At 53.7% G+C, this 22,519-nt stretch overlaps 1 protein-coding gene across 2 annotated transcripts in view; it reads right to left on the bottom strand.

The window, feature by feature from the left end:
- Positions 1–4,221: 4,221 nt before the first annotated feature.
- The window catches only part of SMAD6 (SMAD family member 6), a 72,919-nt gene continuing 54,621 nt past the window's right edge, over positions 4,222–22,519 (bottom strand). For both annotated transcript variants that reach the window (XM_082446927.1, XM_082446928.1), the window contains exon 4: positions 4,222–5,070. In XM_082446927.1, coding sequence (XP_082303053.1) covers positions 4,529–5,070 — 542 coding nt within the window. In that variant the 3' untranslated portion in view covers positions 4,222–4,528. The remainder of the gene's footprint in view (positions 5,071–22,519) is intronic.

The following is a 22,519-nucleotide window of genomic DNA, read 5'->3' as shown; positions in this document are numbered from 1 at the left end:
CTGTGTTCTAAATCATCAAAGGAACACGCCCCCTCCCAAATCAGGAATTCTTGCTACCACATCCCCAGGAGGGTAGAATAAGACTATAGGACCTGGGGCCTGAGGCTAGGGGAAGAGATGAGGGTTCTTAGGGGCCTGTAAGGAGAAGCCAGCTGGGGTTGTCATGGAGACATGTGATACTAATAAACACACCCCCCTCTGGATGACTGCTTGTTCCTTTAGAGTTTATAAAACACACCCACATCTATTACCTCCATGACCCTTTCATTCCACAAACATCCAGGGAGCCTATCCTCTGTGCCCGGCACTGGGCTGGACCAGGGCCAGTGGGGCCAAAGGGACATAAGACATCTCTGGCTTCTAGGAGACTCCCAGGGAGGAGAGAGGGGACAGCGGCGTGGGCAGATCTTGGATTGGGCAGGAGGGAGCATGGGCAGGCTCTCTGTATCCTGAGAGCACAGGCAGTCACCAGAGAGGTCACTGTCACTCGGAGGACTGACAGATTTGACAGTGACACCCACACTGTCCGATTTGGGTGCAGACCATGACTCTGGGTGAACAGTGGGTTGGCGCGGGTGGGAGAGGGATGGAAGCCCAGCAAGAGGCCACAGCAGCTGTCAGGGGGAGGCCCTGGCGTCCCCAACGAGGGATGTCCCAGTGGGTCACTGACTCTACTCCTGCTGGGGAAACTGAGGTTCACACAGGTCAGCTGATGGCCCAAGGCAACAGCGACTTAGGAGATCTGGATTTGAGTCCTCATACCTGCTGAGAACCCAACCCAAGCTTTCTTCACCAACCTGAGCTACGTTCCAGGCCCCAAGATGATACTAGGGAGCACTTGCTGACAGCTTAATACTTGGCAGTTGTGAGTGCTTAACAGGCATTAATTCAGTTAATCCTCCTGACAACCCGTGGATGTAAACACTCTTATTGTGTTTTGGGGTTTTTTTTTTAAGATTTTTTTTTTTTTTTTTTTGATGTGGACCATTTTTAAAGTCTTTATCGACTTTGTTACAATATTGCTTCTGTTTTTTTATGTTTTGGTTTTTTGGCCGCAAGGCATGTGGGATCTTAGCTCCCTGACCAGGGATCGAACCGCACTCCCTGCTTTGGAAGGCGAAGTCTCAACCACTGGACCGCCAGGGAAGTCCCAAATACTCTTACTGTTATTCCAATGAGGCAACTCAGGCACAGAGAGGTTAAGTATATAACTTGCCTCAGATCACCTATCTGGTAAATAGCAGAGTCTAGATTAGAACAGGTAGCTGCAGCCAGAGGCAGCCGGAACAACGAAGTCCCCTGAAATGCGTGTGTGGGACGGGAGCTTCCAGGACAGGTGGCAGGGGGATGGGGGGCGTTCACAGAGGTGAACAGAGGTGTGTGCATGCCCTTCAGAGCACTGGGGGAATCTATGCCCAGACACACAGGAAGCAGCCAGACCAGGAGTCTTGAGACACGGGTGTTAGGCTCAGCTCTGCCCTGTACTTGCTGTGTGACCTTGGGCTCCTCATAGTCCTCTCTGAGCCTTGGGTTTTCTCACCTGAAGCATGAACACAAGATCTCCAGGCACCCCCTCTCTCCCAGCTGTGCTTCCCTCACTCGTAGATCCATCTCTCCACAGCCCCTACCCCCAGACATTCCCAGAGACTACACAGGGAAGGGACTGACATGGGGGTGGGCTGTGAAGCTGAGAGGAAGGAGCTATGGAGGGACTAAGGCCTCTCAAAGAACCTAGTCAATAGAAGGAAATCCATTCCCTCTCCGCCCTCACCCCAGGCCTGGGCTTGGGTTTGGGGGCAGTAAGCCCCACCCCCCTCGCTTCCCAGGGCCTGCAGGGACCAGGCTCCCACGACGCTCTCCAGAGACGGGGCCTTGTTTAGAAAGTGTCTTCCTTGGAGCCTGAGTCACTGGATCCCTGGGTGGTCTGGGGGAAACCACAGAGTTTCTGCCAGCACCACAACCGGGAAAGGGGGAGGACAGCAGGTCCTAGCGCCACTTGTGCCCTCAGCAACGCAGCCTGTTCTGTCTGGGACTTGGTTTCCCTACGTGAACTGAGGGGCTAGAACTGGCATCTCAGACCCCCACAAAGAAAGGCAGCCACCAGGCCTTCTCCCTAACACTCGAGGCCACCCAAGGACCTTAGGGAGGTCCCCAGCCTCAGGACAGGGCAGGCCTTGGAGCAAATTGCTGCAAGGTTGAGGCCCCTGGGCCCCCAGAGTTCAGCCCTTTAGGCTCACAGACCGTTCCCAAGGCGCAGGCCCACACCAGCAAAGCCAATCATAACCAGCACATGAGAGGACACCCAGCCAACATCTGAGACAGAGGTTTGTTCCTTTCCCCCCAGGGAGCTTGGGCAAATGACAGCATTTGTGTAAGCATCCATTCCTCCAACTGGAAAAGGAGAATGGCAGAGAACACCCCCACAGAGGTTCTTGTGAAGACAGGATGCATCAAAGTCACCTCACGAGTAGGAAGGACTCACAAACAGTGAGTTAGTGTCAGTTGTCACTGGCTTGAAAAGAAGACAGATACAGTGACTCCTAGCCCATCCTCACACAGCACAGCACAGCTCTGCTCACTGCGCCCCAGGAGGACCAAGGCCTGCATAGTGGGGACAGCAGAAGGAGTAGGGCCTCCCAGGAAGCTCGGGTCTGAGGGTGGCAGAGTGGAGTGAAAGGGTCTGGGCTGGCTGGCCTGGGTATGGGGACAGAATTAGCAGGGGTGGGGAAGGAGTCCACTGGCATATAACTTTGGGAAACCTAGTGAAATAGCGCAGTTCTTGGAGGATGTGGTGGCCATGATTCCCACCTCCTGGCAGTCACACTCCTGTGTGGTCCCCCCACCCCTACCCCCCAACACACTGTAGCAAGAATGGTTTGTGTGATCAACAGAATATGGCAGAAGTGATGGCAGGATGCTTTTGAGATAAGGTTAGGAAAGACAGCAGCTTCACACTTGGTCTCCCTCTTTTGGGTCAGTTGCCACGTCATGAGTAGTCCAATGGAGAGGCCTACGTGGCCAGGAACTGAGGCCTCCAGCCAACAGCCACGTGAGCGAGCTTGGAAGTGGGTCCTCCAGCCCCAGTTAAGCCTCAGATGACTACAGCCCTGGCAGACAGCTTGATTGCAGCCTCACGAGACCCTGAACCAGATCCACCCAGCTAAGCTGCTCCTGCATTCCTGAACACAGAAACTGTGTGATAATAAATGTGAGTTGTTTCAAGCTGCCAAGTTTTAGGATCATTTATTACGCAGCAATAGATAACACACAGGACTTCTCAGAGCATTTAATAGGCTAATGTAAATCTCCAAGAAAGAAGATATACAATGTAACATTCCCCTAAGTTACTTGGCCAAGAAGGCCTTCTTTTTTCGAGTTTTCTCAAGAGAGGAAACTGATTTAATTGATACGGCTCTGGTTAACTTCTAACCTTGATCTGTCTCATGAGCTAGTCATTTACCCTTCCAGAACCTTAACTTTTCCCTTTTATAGAGTAGAAAGAAACCACCTGCCTTTGCATCAATCATGACTACAGTTCCAGATGGGCAGGTTCTGAGCTACTTGGTGGGGAGATGGGAGGGTAGCTTATCTAGGTCCTAAAAGGAGTTCCACCCTGGGGCTCAGGTGGCTTCTGTGAGGTGGTAGGTGGGTTCAAGACCCACCATCTCAGTCTTTCTTCCACAGGCCATTTCCCCAAAGTGGTGAGAATTAATGTTTTCTAGCTTGCAGACAGCTCAGAGATGAGAGGCATGGACCCAAGTCTTCCCCATCAGGCTGAGAGTTCCTCTAGGCCAGAGCATGAGCCTCCCCCACAGACGGGAAGAGCTTACCTAGGATGGACGGCCCGTGTACTCTCCCTCCTCCCCCTGAATCCTGTGGACACACCACAGCCATGGGTGGGAAGCAACAACAGAACCTTCTCTGGCCTTAAGAGCAAATATATGTCCTTCCTCCCTTTTCAATGTAATTCCCTCCACTCTAACCGGTAAAAGATGGAAATCAAGTTTCGGGATGCCTGATGGATCAGAAACCCACAGAAGCCCTGCATGTTCCTCTTTGTTAAAAAGAAGACAGTTTAAAAAAAAAAAAAAAAAAACTAATGCGAATACTTTATTATCAACGAGTGACTGCTATTAGCTTTTTGTCTGGGCATTAATATTTCAAAAACCATACACCAAACCCAGGCTCTTCCACCTAGCTCTGCTGTATCATTTTCTTTAAAAAAAAACAAACAACAACAACAACAACAAAAAACCATAAAGAAGAGGAAGGAGGAGAAGAAAGAAAATATATCTGTATTATAAGCCAAAGTGCGTCTTTCTTGTTTTGTCCATATACACACATTGCACCATACATAAATAATTACATTGTAAAAATGACTCCATAATTACAAGTATAATATATATTTCCATATAATATATAAAACTTTATATTAAATCTAGGTAGATGATATCTGGGGGGAGGGGTCGTCCGTGGGGGCTGTGTCTCTGGGCACGGGGCCCCCGTTGGCGGGGCGGGTGGCGGGCCGCTATCTGTGGTTGTTGAGGAGGATCTCAAGCCAGCAGGGGCAGGAGGTGATGAACTGCCGGGAGTAGCAGGGACCCCAGCCCTTGGCGAAGCTGATGCGGACGCTGTTGGGGTCGTAGGGGCCGTCGGCGGCGTCGGGCTCGGGCCCGTGCTGGAGCAGGCCGGAGCGCTCGAAGTCAAACACCTTGATGGAGTAGCCGGGGGGCACCTTGCGGACCACCAGGGCGCGGCCGCCGGGCGCGTCCAGCGTGGGGGAGTTGACGAAGATGGGGTGCTCGCCGCGGTTGTAGGCCCACACGCCGTCCGGCTCCTTGCTGAGCAGGATGCCGAAGCCGATCTTGCTGCGCGTGCGCCGCACCGACTCGCTGCGCTGCTCCAGGTTGAGCTGGCCCAGGCAGAAGCCGCTGCCCTGAGGTAGGTCGTAGAAGATGCTGACGGCCTGGTCATACACCGCGTAGAGGCGGCCCACCCGTGTCCGGTGCTCCCAGTAGGCCACGCTGCACCAGTGGCTCGGCTTGGTGGCATCCGGAGACATGCTGGCGTCTGCGGGGCAAGCACAGGGCACGCGGGTGTTATTCCAGGGCAGCGGAAGTGGCACTGCCGCCTGGCCGGTGGGGTTTGAGGGGGGTCTCTGGTGCCCAACAGACATGGGGAGCACTACTGCGGGCCAGGCCGTCCTCATATTTAACGCACAGCAGGACCTCACCGTCCACCCCACCCCCAGACACACACGAAGGCAAGGCACCTACTGTGCCAGGTGCCTGCGGGTACCCAAACACGAACCACACCCGGCTCCTGCCTATAGAGTTTTACAAGCCAGCAGGAGAGGGACACACACCCACACACCCAAGGGAGGGACTGAATGGCGAGCACCTACGTTGTTCCGGGTGCCGTGCTCTGCACTCCTCGCTCCACACGTGACTCACGGGGTCCTCCCATAACCGTGAGGAGCCACCTTCTCATTTTACAGATGAGCATCCAAGCCTTGGCAGCCGCCAGCAGCCTGCCCGAGGCCACTCAGCCGGCGAGGGGCACCACCGGGATTTGAACCCGGTCAGTCCAAGACTCAACCTGAACGGAGCGCGGTGAAGCTATCAGAGGGCATAAACCGCCCCTCAGAGGGGACTCAGGCATAGGAAGGCGTGGTGCGGTGGGCAATGTGGCCCCCAGGATCTCTTCCGGCCCAGAATCGGAATCGCGGCTGCCCGACGGCGCACAGCCTCAGCCTGGAGCGTCACGCACGGTCTCCCAGTAACCCCCACCCCCGGCCCCTCAAGTTGGCTCTCTGGGCAGGAAGTGCAGCTTTTCACCAGAACTGTAGCCGCTTCTGTGAGACGGAGAAGCAGAGGGTCTCTAAGTGCAAAAGGGAATCGCTCCTCAAGGGCTCCAGTTTGCCAGCGGCTCCTCTCCGGGCCTCAGTTTCCCCATAGGCGGCAAAGGGGTGGCCTGGATGATGGCTGGGCTCCCTCCTCACTCCAGCTTGGGGCATCTCTACGTGTCCGCATGAATTTAACAATTTTCTGAGACCAGGCCTAATACCAGGTATAGGCAAGGGACCCATCTTGAAGGGCAGCCCCCTCCTCACTGCGCTCGGGTGTGGCTGGCTTCTCAGATGCTGAAGCGTTTTGACATCTGGTCTCTCCTTCGAGCTCAGGGCTCTGACAAGCAGGTGGGCACCCGTGACTGCCCGGTGGGGTTATGTGTTTCCACACAGGCCCCTGGCTGGGGCTTTTGCAGAGGGAGAAGGTCTGCTGGAGGCCTGATGAGGACACACTGAGGCCCTTTATGGCTCGGCTTCTCCAAAAGAAACAGATCAAAGTCCAATCAAACCTGAGGGAGAAAGCACTGCCAACAACTTCATTCAGGAGCCTGGGTGAGGTCAGCTCTGTCTGCCTTCAGCCCAGCCCCGCCTAGAAGCCCCAGAGCAGCCGGGTGACGGGGCTCCTGACATTCTCTTATGTGCTGGGAGGCCCGTTTAGCAGGAAAATGTCCACCTGAGGGGCCTCCTGTGGGCTGCCTGCTCTGCTGTGGCCTGGGGCTGGGCACAGTCCCAAAGGGCATGCCCCTTGCCCTCTGCCTGACATTAAGATCCCAGCCACAGGTCCCCAGGCCAGCCCCTGAGGACGTATCATTTTGTTTCACAGTCCCCATCCAGGCCCCTCGTGGTTCTAGCTGATGGTCGGGATGGGGGAAAGAGGCCCTGCTCCCCGCCCTCAGCTGACTTGCCCCTTAGCCAGTGGGCAGAGAGACAGCTCTAGCCCGTGGTAGGTGACACAGCTGTGGGCACTAGGCCAGCCCCAGCAGGTGGACAGCTAGGAACACCCCAAGCCATTGCCCCTTTCTCCATCCATCCATCCATCCATCCATCCATCCATCCATCCAGCACGGGTCTGAGAGTTTCCAAGAGCCAGGAGAGCAGCACCATCCCAGCCTGGCCGTGGAACTCCAACACCAACCTTCTCACCGAGCAACAAGAACTCCATTAGTGCACTAGGCACAGAGAGGCGGGGAAGCAAAGAAGCTATGCCTGGAGAATGTCGGGTGACAAGACAGACAACAGGCATCCCTGAGTGCCTTCCACGAGCCAGGCGCCTTCTTCGCAACGGCCTTGGTTGCACCTGTTATCACCCCAGTTCACAGGTGTGGTAACTGAGGCCCAGGGAGGTGCCATAACCGGTCAAGGGCACACACCAGTGAGTGCTGGAGCCAGCATCAGTGCCAGGCCACACTCCCGAGGGGAGCTCTTCTCCATACTCCAGGCAGACACCCCCCAAAACCCATGCACCAAGCAAATGCCCCCCTTCTCGAAACCTCACCCCGCCTGTAACCATGACTGCTCTCGTGGTCTGTGAGTCCTAGAGGTGCTCACCCACAAGCCGGTGAGTCACTGCCCGACCCAGAAACGAAAGGTCTTCATTCCCTGAAGACTCACCCAGTCCCACTGAGTGAGGGAGTACTGCCATCCCCTCTACAGATAAGCTCAGAGAGGGCCACCCTAGTCATAAAGTGGCAGCTCTGCCCCAGGAGGGAGCCACTCTGTTGCAAAAGGCAAAGAAGTAGTTTAACAGTCAGGGAGTGGGGGTAATGGGATTGAGGGGGTGGGGTAATTGCTCCTAAAAGGCTTTCCATTCAAGGCCAAGTGGGCCTTCCCGTCCCCCTCCTCTCAGTACCTCCCACCCCAGCCGAGCCAAATGCGCCCTCACCCTCCACCCCCATCTCATCAACACCTGTGTCCCTGGCCTTGCCCCAGTCAGCGCTCCTCGCAGGGGGATGGGACCCTGTGAGTGGGGATGAACCCCACCCCCTCACCGCCCCACCCCAGAGCTGCCCTAGGGCCCAGCCTGCCCCATCCGTGGCGCTCAGGGACACTGCCTGGGCCAGGCCTCACTTTCCGCAGCCTCTTTGCTTGAGCAGACTGGGTAACAACTCATCAGGCCTGGGCTCCAGGTCTTCCAAATTCCAGGGGATGGACTGCCGCCTCTGAGAAGCCCTCTCTGACCTCTCCCTCTGTGTGCCTAGAGCCTTAAATGCAGTCCCTCCCTTGGCCTGAGCAGGTGTCTGTGCCCCTGGCTGGCCTCAACTCTCAAGGAGGAAGGGGTGGGTCTTAGTCCTTTCTGCATCTGTCCCAAGTCTGCATGTATCCCCAGGGTGCTCTTGGAACACCTGCAAGGGAAGAAGGAAGGAAATAAAACAGATCCCAAGTGTTGGCACACTGCCCTCACCCCTACCCCCGCCCCCCGGAATCCTGCCCAGCAGGTGGGGCCAATGCCCTCAGGCCCAAGGGGGTGCTGGGCAAGGACTAGGGTCTCAGGTCTGATCCTGAGAGAGCAGGCCGGCAGGTGAGCCCGTCACCATGCTTGGGGCCTCCCCATCCCCACCTAGCTCTTAGGGTCTCTGGGCTCCAGAGCTGGAGGGTTCCCCCCCACATCATCTCATCCAGGGAGCCCCGATGCTTTGGGCTTTCATAAACCAATACACTGTTTAATGGAGGAGTTGGGAATGTCATAAGGTTACCACGGTTTTACTTTGTCACATACAGACTTATTAAAAACCCCAAGACCGTCTACTATCACTAGCACAAAAGAAAGTAATTTGATACTCACAAAATAGGTAGGACCTAAATCAGAAAATTTTAAATTAACACATTTAGATTATAAGAAATTTTCTTATTTCTTTCACCATGGGCCAATGAAAACTTAGTCCTGAGGCTGGCCTGTGGGAACCATCAATTGAGTCCAATGTCCTTGTGCCTACAAGATGGCACCTCCGGGGGTATCGGGTGACTTGCCCAAGGACACACAGCAGTGGGTGGCAGAAGTGGGACCAGAACTAGAGACCCCAGATTCTAACCTAATGCTTGTCACATGATCCAAAAGGTTTCCTAGTGAGACAGACCTAAGTTCTCACCACTGACTGGATATGTGGCCATGAACAAGCCACTGAATGTCCCCAAGCCTCAGTCTCCCCATTTGTAAAACGGACTTATTCATAACTGAGCGCCTCATTTACACAGTCCGTCTTTGGATTTTCTGGCAACTCTGGCAGCAGATCAATTGGGAGCAGAAAGAAGCAGCTGTCTGTCTATCCGTCCCAGCGCTGGCCTAACCCTTCCAAGGCCAGGGCTCCTTAGGGGTGTCGCGGGTCACGACCCAGAGTCACCGGCATGGGAAGTTACAATAGGACAATGGACGGCAATGCCCTTTGCAAGCGGTAAAGCACTTAACAAATGTTAAGGTTTAGCTCCCAGCCCGGTACCTGAGATGCAAGGAGATGCTCAGTAAGCGAAGGAACGAAGGGTGAAGCAACGAATAACTGAACGCGGGGGACACAGATGAGTGCTCCTGGAGTCCTATTTACACACACACACACACACACACACACACACACACGTGTATTCCGATCTCATGCTGTGTGTTCAGAACAAGCTGACCCGCCCTCTGCGAGAAGGCAGGCACCCCCAAACCCAGGGTCACCTCCCCACTCCTCACAGACGCAGAGCCCCACCTGACCCACCACACCTCTCGTCTGCGGCCTGGGCTGCCACTCAGGCCGCGAGGGGACAGTCTCTTACAGAAGATCCTTTGCTTCTCGTGGCTCCAGGGCTGTGGTCCCGCCATCAGCCTAATTAGGAACCAGCTCCTTAATTGCAAATAAATACCGCGGAGTCAGACCCGAGTGAACAACATCAAAGATGACCGCGCTCTGACCGAAACTCCTGCTCGCTACCCCCTGCTCAAGGCCTGGCCTAGTTCCCAGCCAGACTCTGGGTCCCAGCTGGAAGGGTTCCAGGGGGAGGGGGAGAGGCGAGGCGCGGTCTGGCGCGATGTCTGGGGCAGATCTGGCGGAGCGGCACCAGGCCGGGGGTCAGGAGGCCTGGCCCTGATCAGGCAGGCCATCTCCCTTCTCCTGGCCTCAGTCTTCCCTTCTGAACAATGAGCTCTACATTTCTGTGATTTCATGCATGTTCACAGCAGCTCTACTCGTAATCACCCAAACTTGGAAAGCAGCTCAAATGTCCATCAACAGGAGGATGGATGTTATGGACTAGATGTTTGCGTGTGCCCCCCCGCCCCAAATTCACGTTGGAAATCTTAACCCCCAATGTGACAGCATTAGAAGGTAGGGTCTTTGGGAAGTGATTAGGTCATGAACGGGATTAGTGTCCTTTAAAAGAGACCCCGGAGAGCTCCCTCATTCCACCGTGTGAGGACATAGCAAGAATACAGCCATTTAGGAACCAGGAAATGGCTCTCACTAGACACCAGATCTACCGGCCCCTTGATCTTGGACTTCCAGACTCCACAACTGTGAGAAATAAATATGCATTATTTAAGCCACCAATTTATGGTACCGTTATTATAGCAGCCCAAACAGACTATGATAATGGACAGGCAAAAATAAGGCTCATCCATACAGTGGAATACGACACACCAATAAAAACGAACAAACTACTGAAACACACCACAATGTGGCTGAATCTCAGATGCAGCCGGCTGAGTGAAAGAAGCCAGACACAGAAGACGTGCTGTTTGTTTCCATTGATATGAAATTCTTGAGTAGATAAAACTAACCTACAATGACAGAAATCAGAACAGGGATTACTTCTGGGGAGTGGGGATGAGGGAACTTTCTTGGGTGCTGGAAATGTTTGATTTTTTTTTTTTTTTAATAAATTTATTTATTTATTTATTTTTGGCTGTGTTGGGTCTTCGTTGCTGTGTGTGAGGTTTCTCGAGTTGTGCTGAGTGGGGGGCTACTCTTTGTTGCGGTGCGCAGGCTTCTCATTGCGGTGGCTTCTCTTGTTGTGGAGCACGGGCTCTAGGCGCGCGGGCTTCAGTAGTTGTGGCACACAGGCTCAGTAGTTGTGGCTCATGGGCTCTAGAGCGCAGGCTCAGTAACTGTGGCGCACGGGCTTAGTTGCTCCGCGGCATGTGGGATCCTCCCAGACCAGGGCTCGAACCCGTGTCCCCTGCATTGGCAGGCGGATTCTCAACCACTGCGCCACCAGGGAAGTTCCCAATGTTTGATATCTTGATTGGTACAGTGGGAACCTGGGTGTACACACATTGTCAAAAAATCATAACCTATGCACTAGAGAGCTGTGCATTTCATTGTACGTATGGTGCCTTGAAAGAATTACAACGAAGATAGTGGAAATGTGCTGCTAGGCCAGCCCTCTGTGGCCATCCTGGAGTGGTCCCAGCAGGGCTCCCAGGTGGCCCAAGGGACAAGCCCTGTGTTTCCAGGCTGGACAGGGGCGGCCTGGCCGCCCGGTGGCACCCACATTCCTGCCACCAGAGGGTGGTGATGCCTGCGGCGGGCAGGAGGAGACTGGCCTGACAGTAGGTCCTCTCCCCTGCACTGAAGCCGGCCCCTCCGATGGCTGGCGTTCCTTCCTCTTGGCCCCTCTGCCCAGCAAGGGTGCTTCGAGCCCAACGTGTAATTCTGTCGGGGTGCTGGGGCACCAAGGGGGCCAACTGCGTCTGGGGGAGGCAGGGAGAGCTGAAATCCCAAGAAAGCCTTTAACTTCTTCGAATCAGCAGTTTTTTGTCAAAACAAAGGGCAGGAACGTTCCTGTGTGCTCCCCCGTGGGCCGCACGCTCCAAAAGCCTGAGCACACGCAATGCAGCTTGTTTTCCTTGTGATTCCCCCCTTTTCCACTGGGCCAGACCGCCTTGGACTCACCCATCCTGGGAGGCAAACCAGAGATATGCCCAGATTAAAGTCTACGATCCCTTAGACTAAGGAAGCTGGATGTGGAGGCTCAGAGCATTCGCAGGAAGCTGGACCCTGAGTCCCCCGGTCTCCAGGGCCTGGCTGGGCCACTCATGCTCCTCCGTGTTCAAAGCTTTTGCTGCTGCTGCACACCCCCTTGGGCCTTAGCAGCCTCCCTGCCTCTCCTGGGGCTGGCCCAGCCACACCTCAATGAGCGATGAAACATGGGCAGACCCCATCGAGAGCTGGGAAGGGAGACTCGGAGACTCAGAGAAGTTAAGTGACTTGCCCAGGGTTACCCAGCAAGTTGGTGCCAGAGCCAGAGAGGAGCCTAGGGCTGGCTTTTCCAATCCCCTTTGCACAGGGCCCCACTGGGGCCTCCTACCCTTCTGGAAAACTCCTTTCTTCTGTCCCATGTCATGCCTGTGGCTTTAAGTTCCCATCCAACCAGCAGCTTTTTCATCTGAGGCTCCCAGGCCTGGGAGTAATTACGTGGCCCTGCATCTGGTTAACCTAACACCCCTTTAAAAGCCTTGTCTGCCCATTAGATAAGTAGTTTTTGTTATCAAACTAAAGAGGGAAAAAGAAGTTTCCACTTAACCTTCCTTTGTCATTTTAAGCTACAGAAATGGCTTCAGGTTTTGCAACAAGTCCAGAGATACAGCATTAATTAGAAGCTCTTTTTTTTTTTTCTTTGTTAAGGGAGGGGGAGACCAGTCCTTTATCCACTGGGATCCGGCAGTAAAAGCAGAGAAGGAATGTGCACAGGGCCACGTTAATGGTCAACAGCTTAGAACAAGCCTCTCCGCTGAACGCTTTCCAAAAGCAGGGCCCAGCTGACAGGAGTTTCCTCTTATTCGCTCCCACCCGCCCCTCCCCACCCCCACCTCAGCTCCAGCACCTTTGGCCCCTGGAGGAAGCCAGGCTTCCAAGAGGAAGTTCCTAATCGGTCATTACATCACGGGCGGTCTAGCCACCGCCACTGCCTGCACGGGGTCCACCTTGGGGGCTCTTTCAGCCGCTGGTCTCTGGGGCCAAGGACTGTGCTTTGCCACCACTTTCCAGAGAGTCGACCAGCCGCTCTGCTCTGTGTGTATGTGCGCGTGTTGTGTGTGGTGGAGAATGACAGCAAGGGGAGGAGGGAGGCCAGGAAATGCGTGATCCATGTGGCCAAAATTCATGATTCTGCAGATGCAAAACCTGAGGCCCAAAGAGGGAAGGGAACTTGCCAAGGTTACAGGGAAAATTCGCAATACAGTGGCTAGGACCAGTTGGGTGTCTCCTGCACAGGGCCCGGAAGCCAAGCTGCCTGCATGTGAATCTCAGCTCTGCCACTCAATAGTGGTGAAATCTTGGGTAAGTGACTTCACCCCCTGGGCCTCAGTTTCCTAATCTGTAAAATGGGGATGCAATCAGAAGTTACTGCCTCGGGCTGCTGGGATTAATTTCAAGTGCACTGAATAATGCCTGGTTCAAAATAAGCACTCCATAAGTAACAGCTATTATTTTTCACTAGTATTATTACCACCATCTTATCTCTATATGTTATTTGTATAAATTATTTAATAGATTGACTCAGCCTGTATAGTTCATAAGGGTATTCATATTAGGTGATAATAATACCTGCAATGTGCCAATGGAATTGAGAATCAAGGGGAAATAAGAGGAGGAGTACTAGTAGTAGTAGTAATAATAACAATAAAATAAGCCAGCCAGTAGTAGTAGTAGTAATAATAGTAATGATGATGATTTACCAGCCAACATTTAATGAACCTTTACCAAATGCCAAGCAGAGTATGAAGCACTTTAAATGCAGTATCTCAACATACTGTTAATCCTCTCAGTAATTCCCATTTTAAGATGCAGCTGAGGCCTGAATGTCAGGTAGTGTGTCCACAGTCCTCAGCTAGGAAGTTGGAAAGCTGGGATTCAAGCTCACATCTATCTAGAGACAGGGGGCTTTGCATTACTCTCTCATGGTTGCAACCCATGGGCTGCAAACCTCCAGAGGCCTGCCGGGTAATGGCACAGGGGCTGTGCTGTAATAACCCACCCGTGTCCGCTCCAAGCTGGCACGTGGAGACTCTATAAAGACTGGATGTTAAAAGTGGCCCTTGGATGTGGCAATGTGGGCACCCCACCACACGCTGCCCACCTTCTGCGAAGACTGGGGGTTTTCAGAAACCATGCCATATAACAGCTATCTATGGTCCCCTATGCAGCCCTGCAAACACATACACTTTTTTGGTTTTTAAGTACAGTTTCTCCCATGCACTCCCACCACCCCTCCTCAACACAACGAGCATTTTCTAAATGCACTGCAATGACGAAGGGTGACCTTGGGAAAGGGCTGCTGACCCTGGCTGAGTAACTGGAGTGTGGGAGCTGCCAGGTGCTCTGTGCTCTGCACCAGGAAGCAGAATCACCTCCATTCTCAGAGGACAGACCCCAGGGACAGAGGCCACGCAGCAATGCAGCACGGGAACCCTGACCGACGGCCTCTGAGCCCAGCTCCTCCCTGCTGTGCCCTTCGTGCTGCCTCATCTGCTCTTCTGGGGAGTCCATGGAACCCCCGCCCTGAGGGGTTTAGAGGGATGTGAGTATAAGGATAGTCAGTGGCCGCCCAGCTGAGTCGTAACTGGCCTCCTCTAGAGAGAGGCCTGCTGGGCCCAGCAGGAAGGCCTTTCTTCTGCCCTTGGCGCCCTGACCCCAGCCTGCTCGGCCCCAGGTCTCTGGTTGAACAAAGTGGCAACCTGGGCTGAGGTGGGTAAGGTTTCCATTCATCTATCTTGTGCAGTAGTCAAACAGATCCTGAAAAGACGAACTCCTCTTGCAACCCTGACATAAAACAAGCTTTCACCTGGGTCCTAATACACACAGGCCTGCTCAGAGTCTCCTCCACAGGTAGTTTCCCTGGCACCTACCAGGACCTATGACTTCTATCAGCATCCTTCTCGCCCTGCCTCCCTGGCAAGATTGTTCCAGGTTCCCCGGGCCCAGTGGGCAGTGGCTTTTCTCCCCAGACCTCGGTGCTCTGTGGTCCAAGCTCCCTTCTTAAAAACACTCTGCAGGCAGCTCCAGCTTCTGAGAGCCACACTGAGGCCGCCATCAGATCACTCTCCATCAGAGCTGAGCATTCAGACTCTACCCCAGAAACACTGGTGTGCCGGCCTGGCCTGGCCCTATGCTCCTAAAGGAAAGCCCAACACCCTAAGCCAGAAAAGACAAGGCCCAAGGAGGCAGGGCAGGGGAACCACTCAGACTTCTAACAGGGAACCAAGTCCAGGTGGGAAAATTCTGGTTCCCTGTGCCCTGGAGGGAAGGACGGTGAAAAGCATCTGTCTGCGAGGGGAGGAGAGAGCCTGCGATAAGCGGCTTATAAAATCAGCCCCACATTTTCCAGAAGGAACCAGTTTCTGCAGCAAAAGCCTCTGAACTTTGCTCCCATTCCAGGTCTTCTTTTGTTTTATCACAAAGTCAGACTCTGAGTGTGTTTGTTTGTTTTCTTAGCCAGAGACGCCCTGGGATGGGAAAGCCTGGCTTTTCATATTGCCCCTGGAAAGATTCTAAAAACACACTGTGCACGATAATGAAGCTGGGTACCTCAGTCCCCAGGAAAGAGAATGCGGTTGTGAGAAGGGAAGGGGCCCCCCAATCCTCCCTGGCTGCGGGTCTGCCCTGCCGATGGCCGAACTCCTGAATTCACACAAGAACCAGGCCCCTGGCTGCTCTTCCGGGTTCCTGTCTTGGCGGAGTGTGGGTTTTCCCACCTTAGGCTTCAAGTGCCAAAGTTCACTGACTCAGCCCAACCTTGACTTCCCTGTTGAAGAAAATCGGCCCTTTGGGGGTTCAGATGGGGACAGCCTGGGCGTGTGTCAGAGGTGCGTTGGGGGCCGCAATCTGTGGCAGTTGGCGGTGTGCTTCAAGGAAGCCCATTTGGGGGTACTTTCCTGCCCTGCAGGCTACCAGAGCTGGGGGAATTCAGGACACCTCCATTTCTCTTCTATTTCCCAAATACAATTTGAGTTTTATTGGCAAACCTCCTGCCTTAAACTTCTACTTGGACCCAATGTAAAGCCATAAAAGCAAAGTACCTTAAAACTGCCCTCAATCAGCCTGTCTCAGCAGCTCTGCGGGGCAGGAACCTGCCCTGGTGCAGAAACATCCCAGGGGGTAATCAGGGGAGGCACCCCTGCTACTGGGATCCCTTAGTTCCCGGTGCTTTGAACACCCCACTCTGTGTGTACTTTGTCCATCCCACTCTCTCTTGATCTGGAAGATTCCCTGAGACCACAGGCAGCAGAGAGGTGAACTAGTGCAGATCTTAATAGCTGGGTTACTGTGGGCAGGTGACCACGTCTCTGAGGGCCGGGACCAGCTACAGAATTTGGGGGGCCCAGTGCAAAGTGAAAATGCAGGGCTCCTTGTTCAAAAAGTATTCAGAATTTCAGTGGCGAAAGCATAGCCTTAAACTGAGCTGAGGCCCCTTCTGAGCACAGGCCCTGAGTGGGGCACACACTGGACACCCATGAAGCCAGCATAACAACTCACTCAAAGGGGTCAAGGGCGGGGGGCAGGTTCATGACGGGCCTAACAACGGTAACTGGCACTTGATGAACATGAGTTTCCTCCTCCCTTCCCCAAAGTTTGTCAGACTCTTACTCAACCATCAAGACCCCGATGTCACCTCCTTTGAAAAGCCTTACTCAGTCCCTGGGTCTGAACTGCACGGCCCCTCCTCCATGACACTCTTTGATGCCATCATCAGGAGGGCGTGTGTCTCCACCGCACCCACCTGCAAGCTGGCTGGCCTGGCATGAGGCGTCACTCATCTCTGCCCCTCCTCCCCTGAGACCTGGCACCCTGCCACCGGACCAGAGCACTGTCAACAATGGGCGCTGAATGGAATTTCACATCCAAGAGCTGGGAGGGCACTTGGGAAATCATCGGGTTTTCCCCAGGTCTGAAAAAAATGCAGCAGCTGTACCGTTCCCATTGAACAGATGACACCACTGAGGCTCAGAAGCCAGGACACTGAGTGGGGGAGGGAGAAGCAGCATCCCTACTTGCTGATCCTCATGATGCAGCCCCACCAATGGAATGCCAGATGAGCTCGCTATGTGCCACACTTGTTTCAGTGGCTCAAAAAAAAAATCGCCTAAAGCCTACAGTTGTCTGGCAATGGGGGTGGATTTAACTTCTCAGACTTGCTAAGTCTATGAGGGTGAATGGAACACAGGGAGCATAGCTGTCAATGGAACAGCCCAAGAATAGGATGGGGAGCTGGTTTTCTTATTTGCAAAGTTCTCAAAAATAAGCCTCATCTAACACCAGCCTGGTGTCGTTTACCAACGAGCCAGTATTGTGTGACCTTTGCAAGTCAAATACACCTGCCTTATTTACATTAAAGATGCACTTTGGGATAAACACCCCCAAATTAAAGTCCCCGGGTGGGGGCATTCAAATTAAATCCTTGCATTAAATCCTTCCCTTAAAAATATCCTTTTGTAACACAAAGGTATATGACCCACACCTCTTTAGTGAACACAGGGTCCTACATACTGGATTTTCTTAAAGTGAGGGTTCCCTGGATCACACACATTTCTGGAACAAACAAGAGTGCTTTATAATAAGCAAAAAGCTAATATTGACTGGAGAGACCATTAAGCCCCAATTAAATACTAATACCTGCTGTAAAGAGCACAGTAACATGAGTTTTAAAGGTTCCCTGCAAAAATGTTGCAAGATGACCTAGGGCTTGGCAGAAGCTCACCCCTGCAAGCCGGCCTCCTGTCTGTGGTTGTGCTACTGAGTAAAACTGAAGCAGCTGAAGCTGCTCGGCACCATCCGTGCCCAAGCTCCAAGCTGCCTGGAAAGGGATGGCTTGTTTGATATGGGGCTAGAGGTGCAGAGAAGGGAGCACGCCAGGCGGTCCGTCCATCACATCAAGCCAGCGGGTGGACACAGCCCCACAGCCTTGCGCCCCATGCCTCAGCCCCAAGCCCAGGACCCGTTTCCAAAGCAGAAGGAGGCCAAGCTTGGTTCTCACAGCCCCTGTAGCCCAAGCCAAGAAGGTGGCTCTACCCCCATTGATAGTGATGGTGGAATACTGTTTCTAACTGTGGAGGGTTTTCCAATTCTCCAAGCCCATTCAAGCCCATTTTAGGTTATGGAATATAAAGCTCAGACAGGTTGGGTGACTGCCCACAGGGGGTTAACGAGGAAGGAAGATCAGGGCTCATCCACGTCTTCGGAGGCCAAAGGTGCTCCTTCCACTGTCCGCGCGGTGCCCCACCCCCGCTCACCCCCGCTCACCCCCGGCCAAGCATCTTGGGAAAATGAGTCACCAGCTCAGTAACAGTTTCTCAGAGTAATTCTTTAGTCTGTGTCTAGGTACACATGGGCACACACTGCATGACTCAAGTCAATGCAGCAATAATGTGAGCGCAATTGTCACAACTGTCAACTGTGCTTCTGTTTGGTCTCCTATTCCCAAGGCTAACTTTTCAGCCAAGAGGGGCACAAGGCTTGTTTGCCATGATCCAATTCATAATCCTTAATTGTCTTCTAGGAAAGACAAGGGGACCAGGGAGACCTATGGGCAGAACCCAACCGATGGCAATGTCCAAGTGCCTTCTAGAACTGCCTCCCCCTCCTGACAGCTGTTTGCAGCCACAGGGACCTGTGTGATAAGGGGAGGAAGGAGTGCCTTTCCTGAATCATGGGGAAGCCTGAAGGGGCTCTTGGGGAAGGGAACTGAATAATCATGTCTACCTTAGCAAGCAGCACACACCTGGCACGCATGGGGTCAGCAAACATTAGCAGAGCTTTACTAAGTAATGATCCTGCCATCGCTGGGTCGCTACTGAGGCGTCTCCCGTCAGCCTATGGGAATCCGGCTGCTATTGGCCACTGTCCGTCCACACACCCCGTCTCATTTAACCCTGAGAACAATCCTAGGAGGTGGGTAGAATCTTACAGAGGAGGAAATGGAGGTTAAGTCCCCTGCCCAAGGTCACAAAGCCAATTAGCTAGAATTTGAACCCAGGGGAGCCAGACTCCACACCCACTCTTCCTTCCATCCCTCTTTGCACAGTGTGACCCAAGGGGCACTCAATTTCTAGCCTATACTAGTTCCACCAGATAGTGCAGTCTCTCTCCCGGCCACCTCTTCCACTTGAGACCTGTACCTCCTCCGCCGCGGCTGGTGCCTGCCCCACTGCGCCCCGCCCCCGGCCCCCCGCACCTCTACTGCCTCCCTTCCCCGTGGGCACAAATGGCCCTGCAGGCCACCAGTGTCTGCTTTCCTGGAGCACATGCCCAAGTTGGGCCCACTAAAGAGGACCTGAAGTAATTCAGCCCATAAATCATGGCCATTGTGAATTTCCCTTTTCGCCACAGGCCAAGTCCAACTCTTCCTTCCCCCACTGTAGTTAACCACTCTTGGTTCACTGTATCTCTCGAGGCTGGCTCTGCCTGGCCGGGGGCCAGCACTCAATTATTAATTAATCTGGGAGGCGCAGGTTGCATTCTTGGCCACCTAACCACTTCCTCCTCGGTCAGGAACTCACAGGCCAGGCCCTTTTAGTTACATCAAGCGTCTCACAACATCCCAGCCCTATCTTGTGGCCATAGCTGCCAAGAAAGGACGCTTAAAACCAGAGTTAAAAATAACAGCAGAAAACCCAAACACCCAGAAGTCCCCTTTCCCAACTCCATCCCACAGCGCCAGCCCTACCTGTGTGCAAAAGCAAAGCGTGCCTCAGTTGCTCAGGTGTAAAATGGGACCACATCCCCTCCCATAACACGCAAGCTGCTGCGTGTGTGTGTGTGTGTGTGTGTGTGTGTGTGTGTGTGTGTGTGTGTGTGTGGGAAGGGGGTAGCTGGGGAGCCCTCCCCTCTGAGAATTCTCACTAGCCAGAAAGAGAGACACCAAAACTTAAAACGAAGCTAAGAGGCAATCCAGAGGCTGGGCAGGAGAAAGTGCTGCCGCTGACTTCACTTGCTCGCTTTATCCTCACTGGATGAAGAAAACTGATAGGCAGCTGGGTGAGCAGAGGGCAGGAGAGGCTACAGCCGAGTTCAGGTTTATTCAAGTGGTTCAGGCGACTTTGGGCGTGAGGAAGAGGATGGAAGTGTGAGCCTCTCTTTGTCTGGGTCAAGTCTTTGGGAGGTCTTTGCATGGACAAACACCCCAAGAAATGTGGGGATCAAACAGAGCAAGGTGACCAACCCTGGTGTGAAAGGTAGCCCCCCTGTGACAGTGAGGTCCAATTATGAAATCAGACCACGGCTCTCCTGAGATCAGTGCTGAAGCCTTGGGCCAAGTGGGACCATGAATTCCTGATTAGAAGTAATGCTGAAGGGTTGACGCCAATGCTACTGGGATGAACGTCAAAGGTAAGCTGCAAGACCGGTGAAAGACAAACACGATAGAGGGACACAACATTATCAGGTCATAAAAAGGGATAAACATCTGTTGTTGCTGCAAATTGCTGTCAAGTATCCTTTGGTCACCTCCTCTCCTCCATCCCCCACTGGCCCCATACACACCCCACAGTATGTCAACCTCACCCGCAGTGTCCCAGTCAAGCTCCGGGGACTCAATCCCTTAGGGTGTAGTCTAGGAAAGCTCTTTGAAATCTCATGCTTTCTACTCCATGACATGTCTGCTTCCGATCAGATAAGACAAACGATTTGTCCCCCAAGCCTTCCTATAACATTGACATTCTGGGGAGGAAGGGACACTTTCGGCTTCCCTTACCCTGAGCACTGAGGCTCTTGGTTAAAGCATGCAAGATAAATTATCACGCACATACATAAAGTACCATTCATTAGGACCCATAAATCCAGAGTTTGTAATAATTCCAAAAGCAGCTGGGTTGAAGTTAAAAAAAAAAAGTTTTGATAAACAAATGCAAAATATAAATAAGGTTCAGGAGAACTGTTTATCCTACTAGCACTGTATAAACAACTGGCATACCAATTACAAATCGCTCTTATCTGTGCACTAAAGCAGATCTCCGAATGACCTCTAACGGGAAACATTATCCGGTCAGCATCTCTATGGTATTCGAACATCACAAAATTTGCTTTCTAGACAGTAACCTTTCCAATCAGCCACCGTCCAATCGCCTGAATTGGTGAGTCCCTGAGTGGTCAGTGTTCCCTTTCTGTGCAACTGGAAAGGAGGCCACTTGGGCGACTGTACCTCCAGCACCCCCAGGTCCCTCAGCAGCCGTCCAGGAAGGAGAGGTAGCCCTTGGCTCCCGCAGGCCAACATGCCACCCAGTTATTTCCGTGCCCATCTGAAAGAAGCAGCGTTTCCTAGGGCATATGGCCAGGGGACCCAGCCAACTGGGGCGTTTCCACGTGAGAGAGGGTGGGGAGGGGCCCCACAGGGGCCCCACCCCATGTGGAAACCCCTCAGGCGTCAACTGCAGTAGGGGAACTCGGGATGTTTATGGCCTCCTTGGTGATGTCTAATGAGCCAGGCCCCATGTTTTCTCCCTGGGAGGAAGCGCATTTCACCTCCGGGGGCGGGCTGGGGTGTCACTGATGTTTTCTGAGAAGCAGGCAAGGTGAGGGGACCGCAGATTCAGCGCAGGGAGTCTGGGATGGCAGGAAGAGGCCCGGGCAAGGCCGGGAAGCCGTCAAGCTGAGAGGGTGTGTTGGTCCTGGCCCGGGAGGACAGACTGTGAGGCCCCAGAGAGGCGGGCAGAGGGCCAAGCTGGAAATACCGGGGGCTGCTCCAGCTCGAGGAGATGGCCCTGCCAAGTCGGGGAGGCGGCACTGTCAGGCGAAAGGCAGATTCCGGCCAGGCGGGTCCACAAGGCCACTGAGTCAGGAGCAGCCGCCTGTGTCTCTGGGCACGTGGGGGCTGGAGCTGTGCCAAGGAGACCCGGAGCCGCCAGCCTCCCCGGGTGCCCCTGTCCCGGCGCTACCCCGGAGCCCGCCCGCCTGTGGAGCCCAGAGGAAGGCAGAGCCCCTCCGAGTGGCACTGACCTCAGGCTCAGCCTCGAGGTCCGAAGATGGTCCTTCTCCCTGCACCTTCCATCTCCTAGTTCCAGAGCTGCCCAGCAGAGCCCCACTCCCACCCCGAGACCACCGCTCTGCGGCTCCTGCCCTCTGCGCATTCCAGACATCCTCTGGATCACCAAGACCCTGTGGTACCCACTGGGTGATGGAGCCCGCCTCAGAGGTGCTCCCTAGGCTAGCAGGGGCCTCTGCTATGCCCTGTGGGAAAGACTCATCTTATGTCTTGTGGGGCAGGGAAGCCAGGTGTGCTGGCGGACGCTTTTTCTCCCTCTCCCTACCAATTCCTTTGCAACCCCCTCCTTGGGCTTCACATACTGCTATCAGGTAAGACCAACAAAAATATGAAGGCTGGGACCTGCCATACGCATGCATCTGCCCCCAGATGGACGTCCCGACACAGACACCATGGGTTCTGTAGTTGACCCGCAGGTTGACCAGAAGGATCTTCACCCATATGTTTGGAATCTGGGCATCCACTTGGTTTAACCCTCTCCCTCCTCATGGCCTTTACCGTAAAACAGGCAGACCGACTCACTTACTTATAAAGACCCACTAAAGAACCACATCCTAGTAGATCACTCACGCCAGTCTGACCATCTCTACCTTCCCAAGGTGCCCCTCCTGACCGCTCCCACCCAGCCACGAGAGCTGCCCTGCCCAGGCCTGGAACATGTAGGGCCCCACCCTGAAACCCTGAAAGCAAATTCCCTGAGGGGAAAGAGTGGGAAGGATGTTTTCA

This window comes from Balaenoptera physalus, assembly GCF_965194825.1.
Source record: "Balaenoptera physalus genome assembly, chromosome: 2".
In the NCBI taxonomy this organism is placed as follows: Eukaryota; Metazoa; Chordata; class Mammalia; order Artiodactyla; family Balaenopteridae; genus Balaenoptera; species Balaenoptera physalus.
The sequence above is the reverse complement of the archived record's forward strand: the minus strand, read 5'-3'. Positions and strand labels throughout refer to the sequence as shown.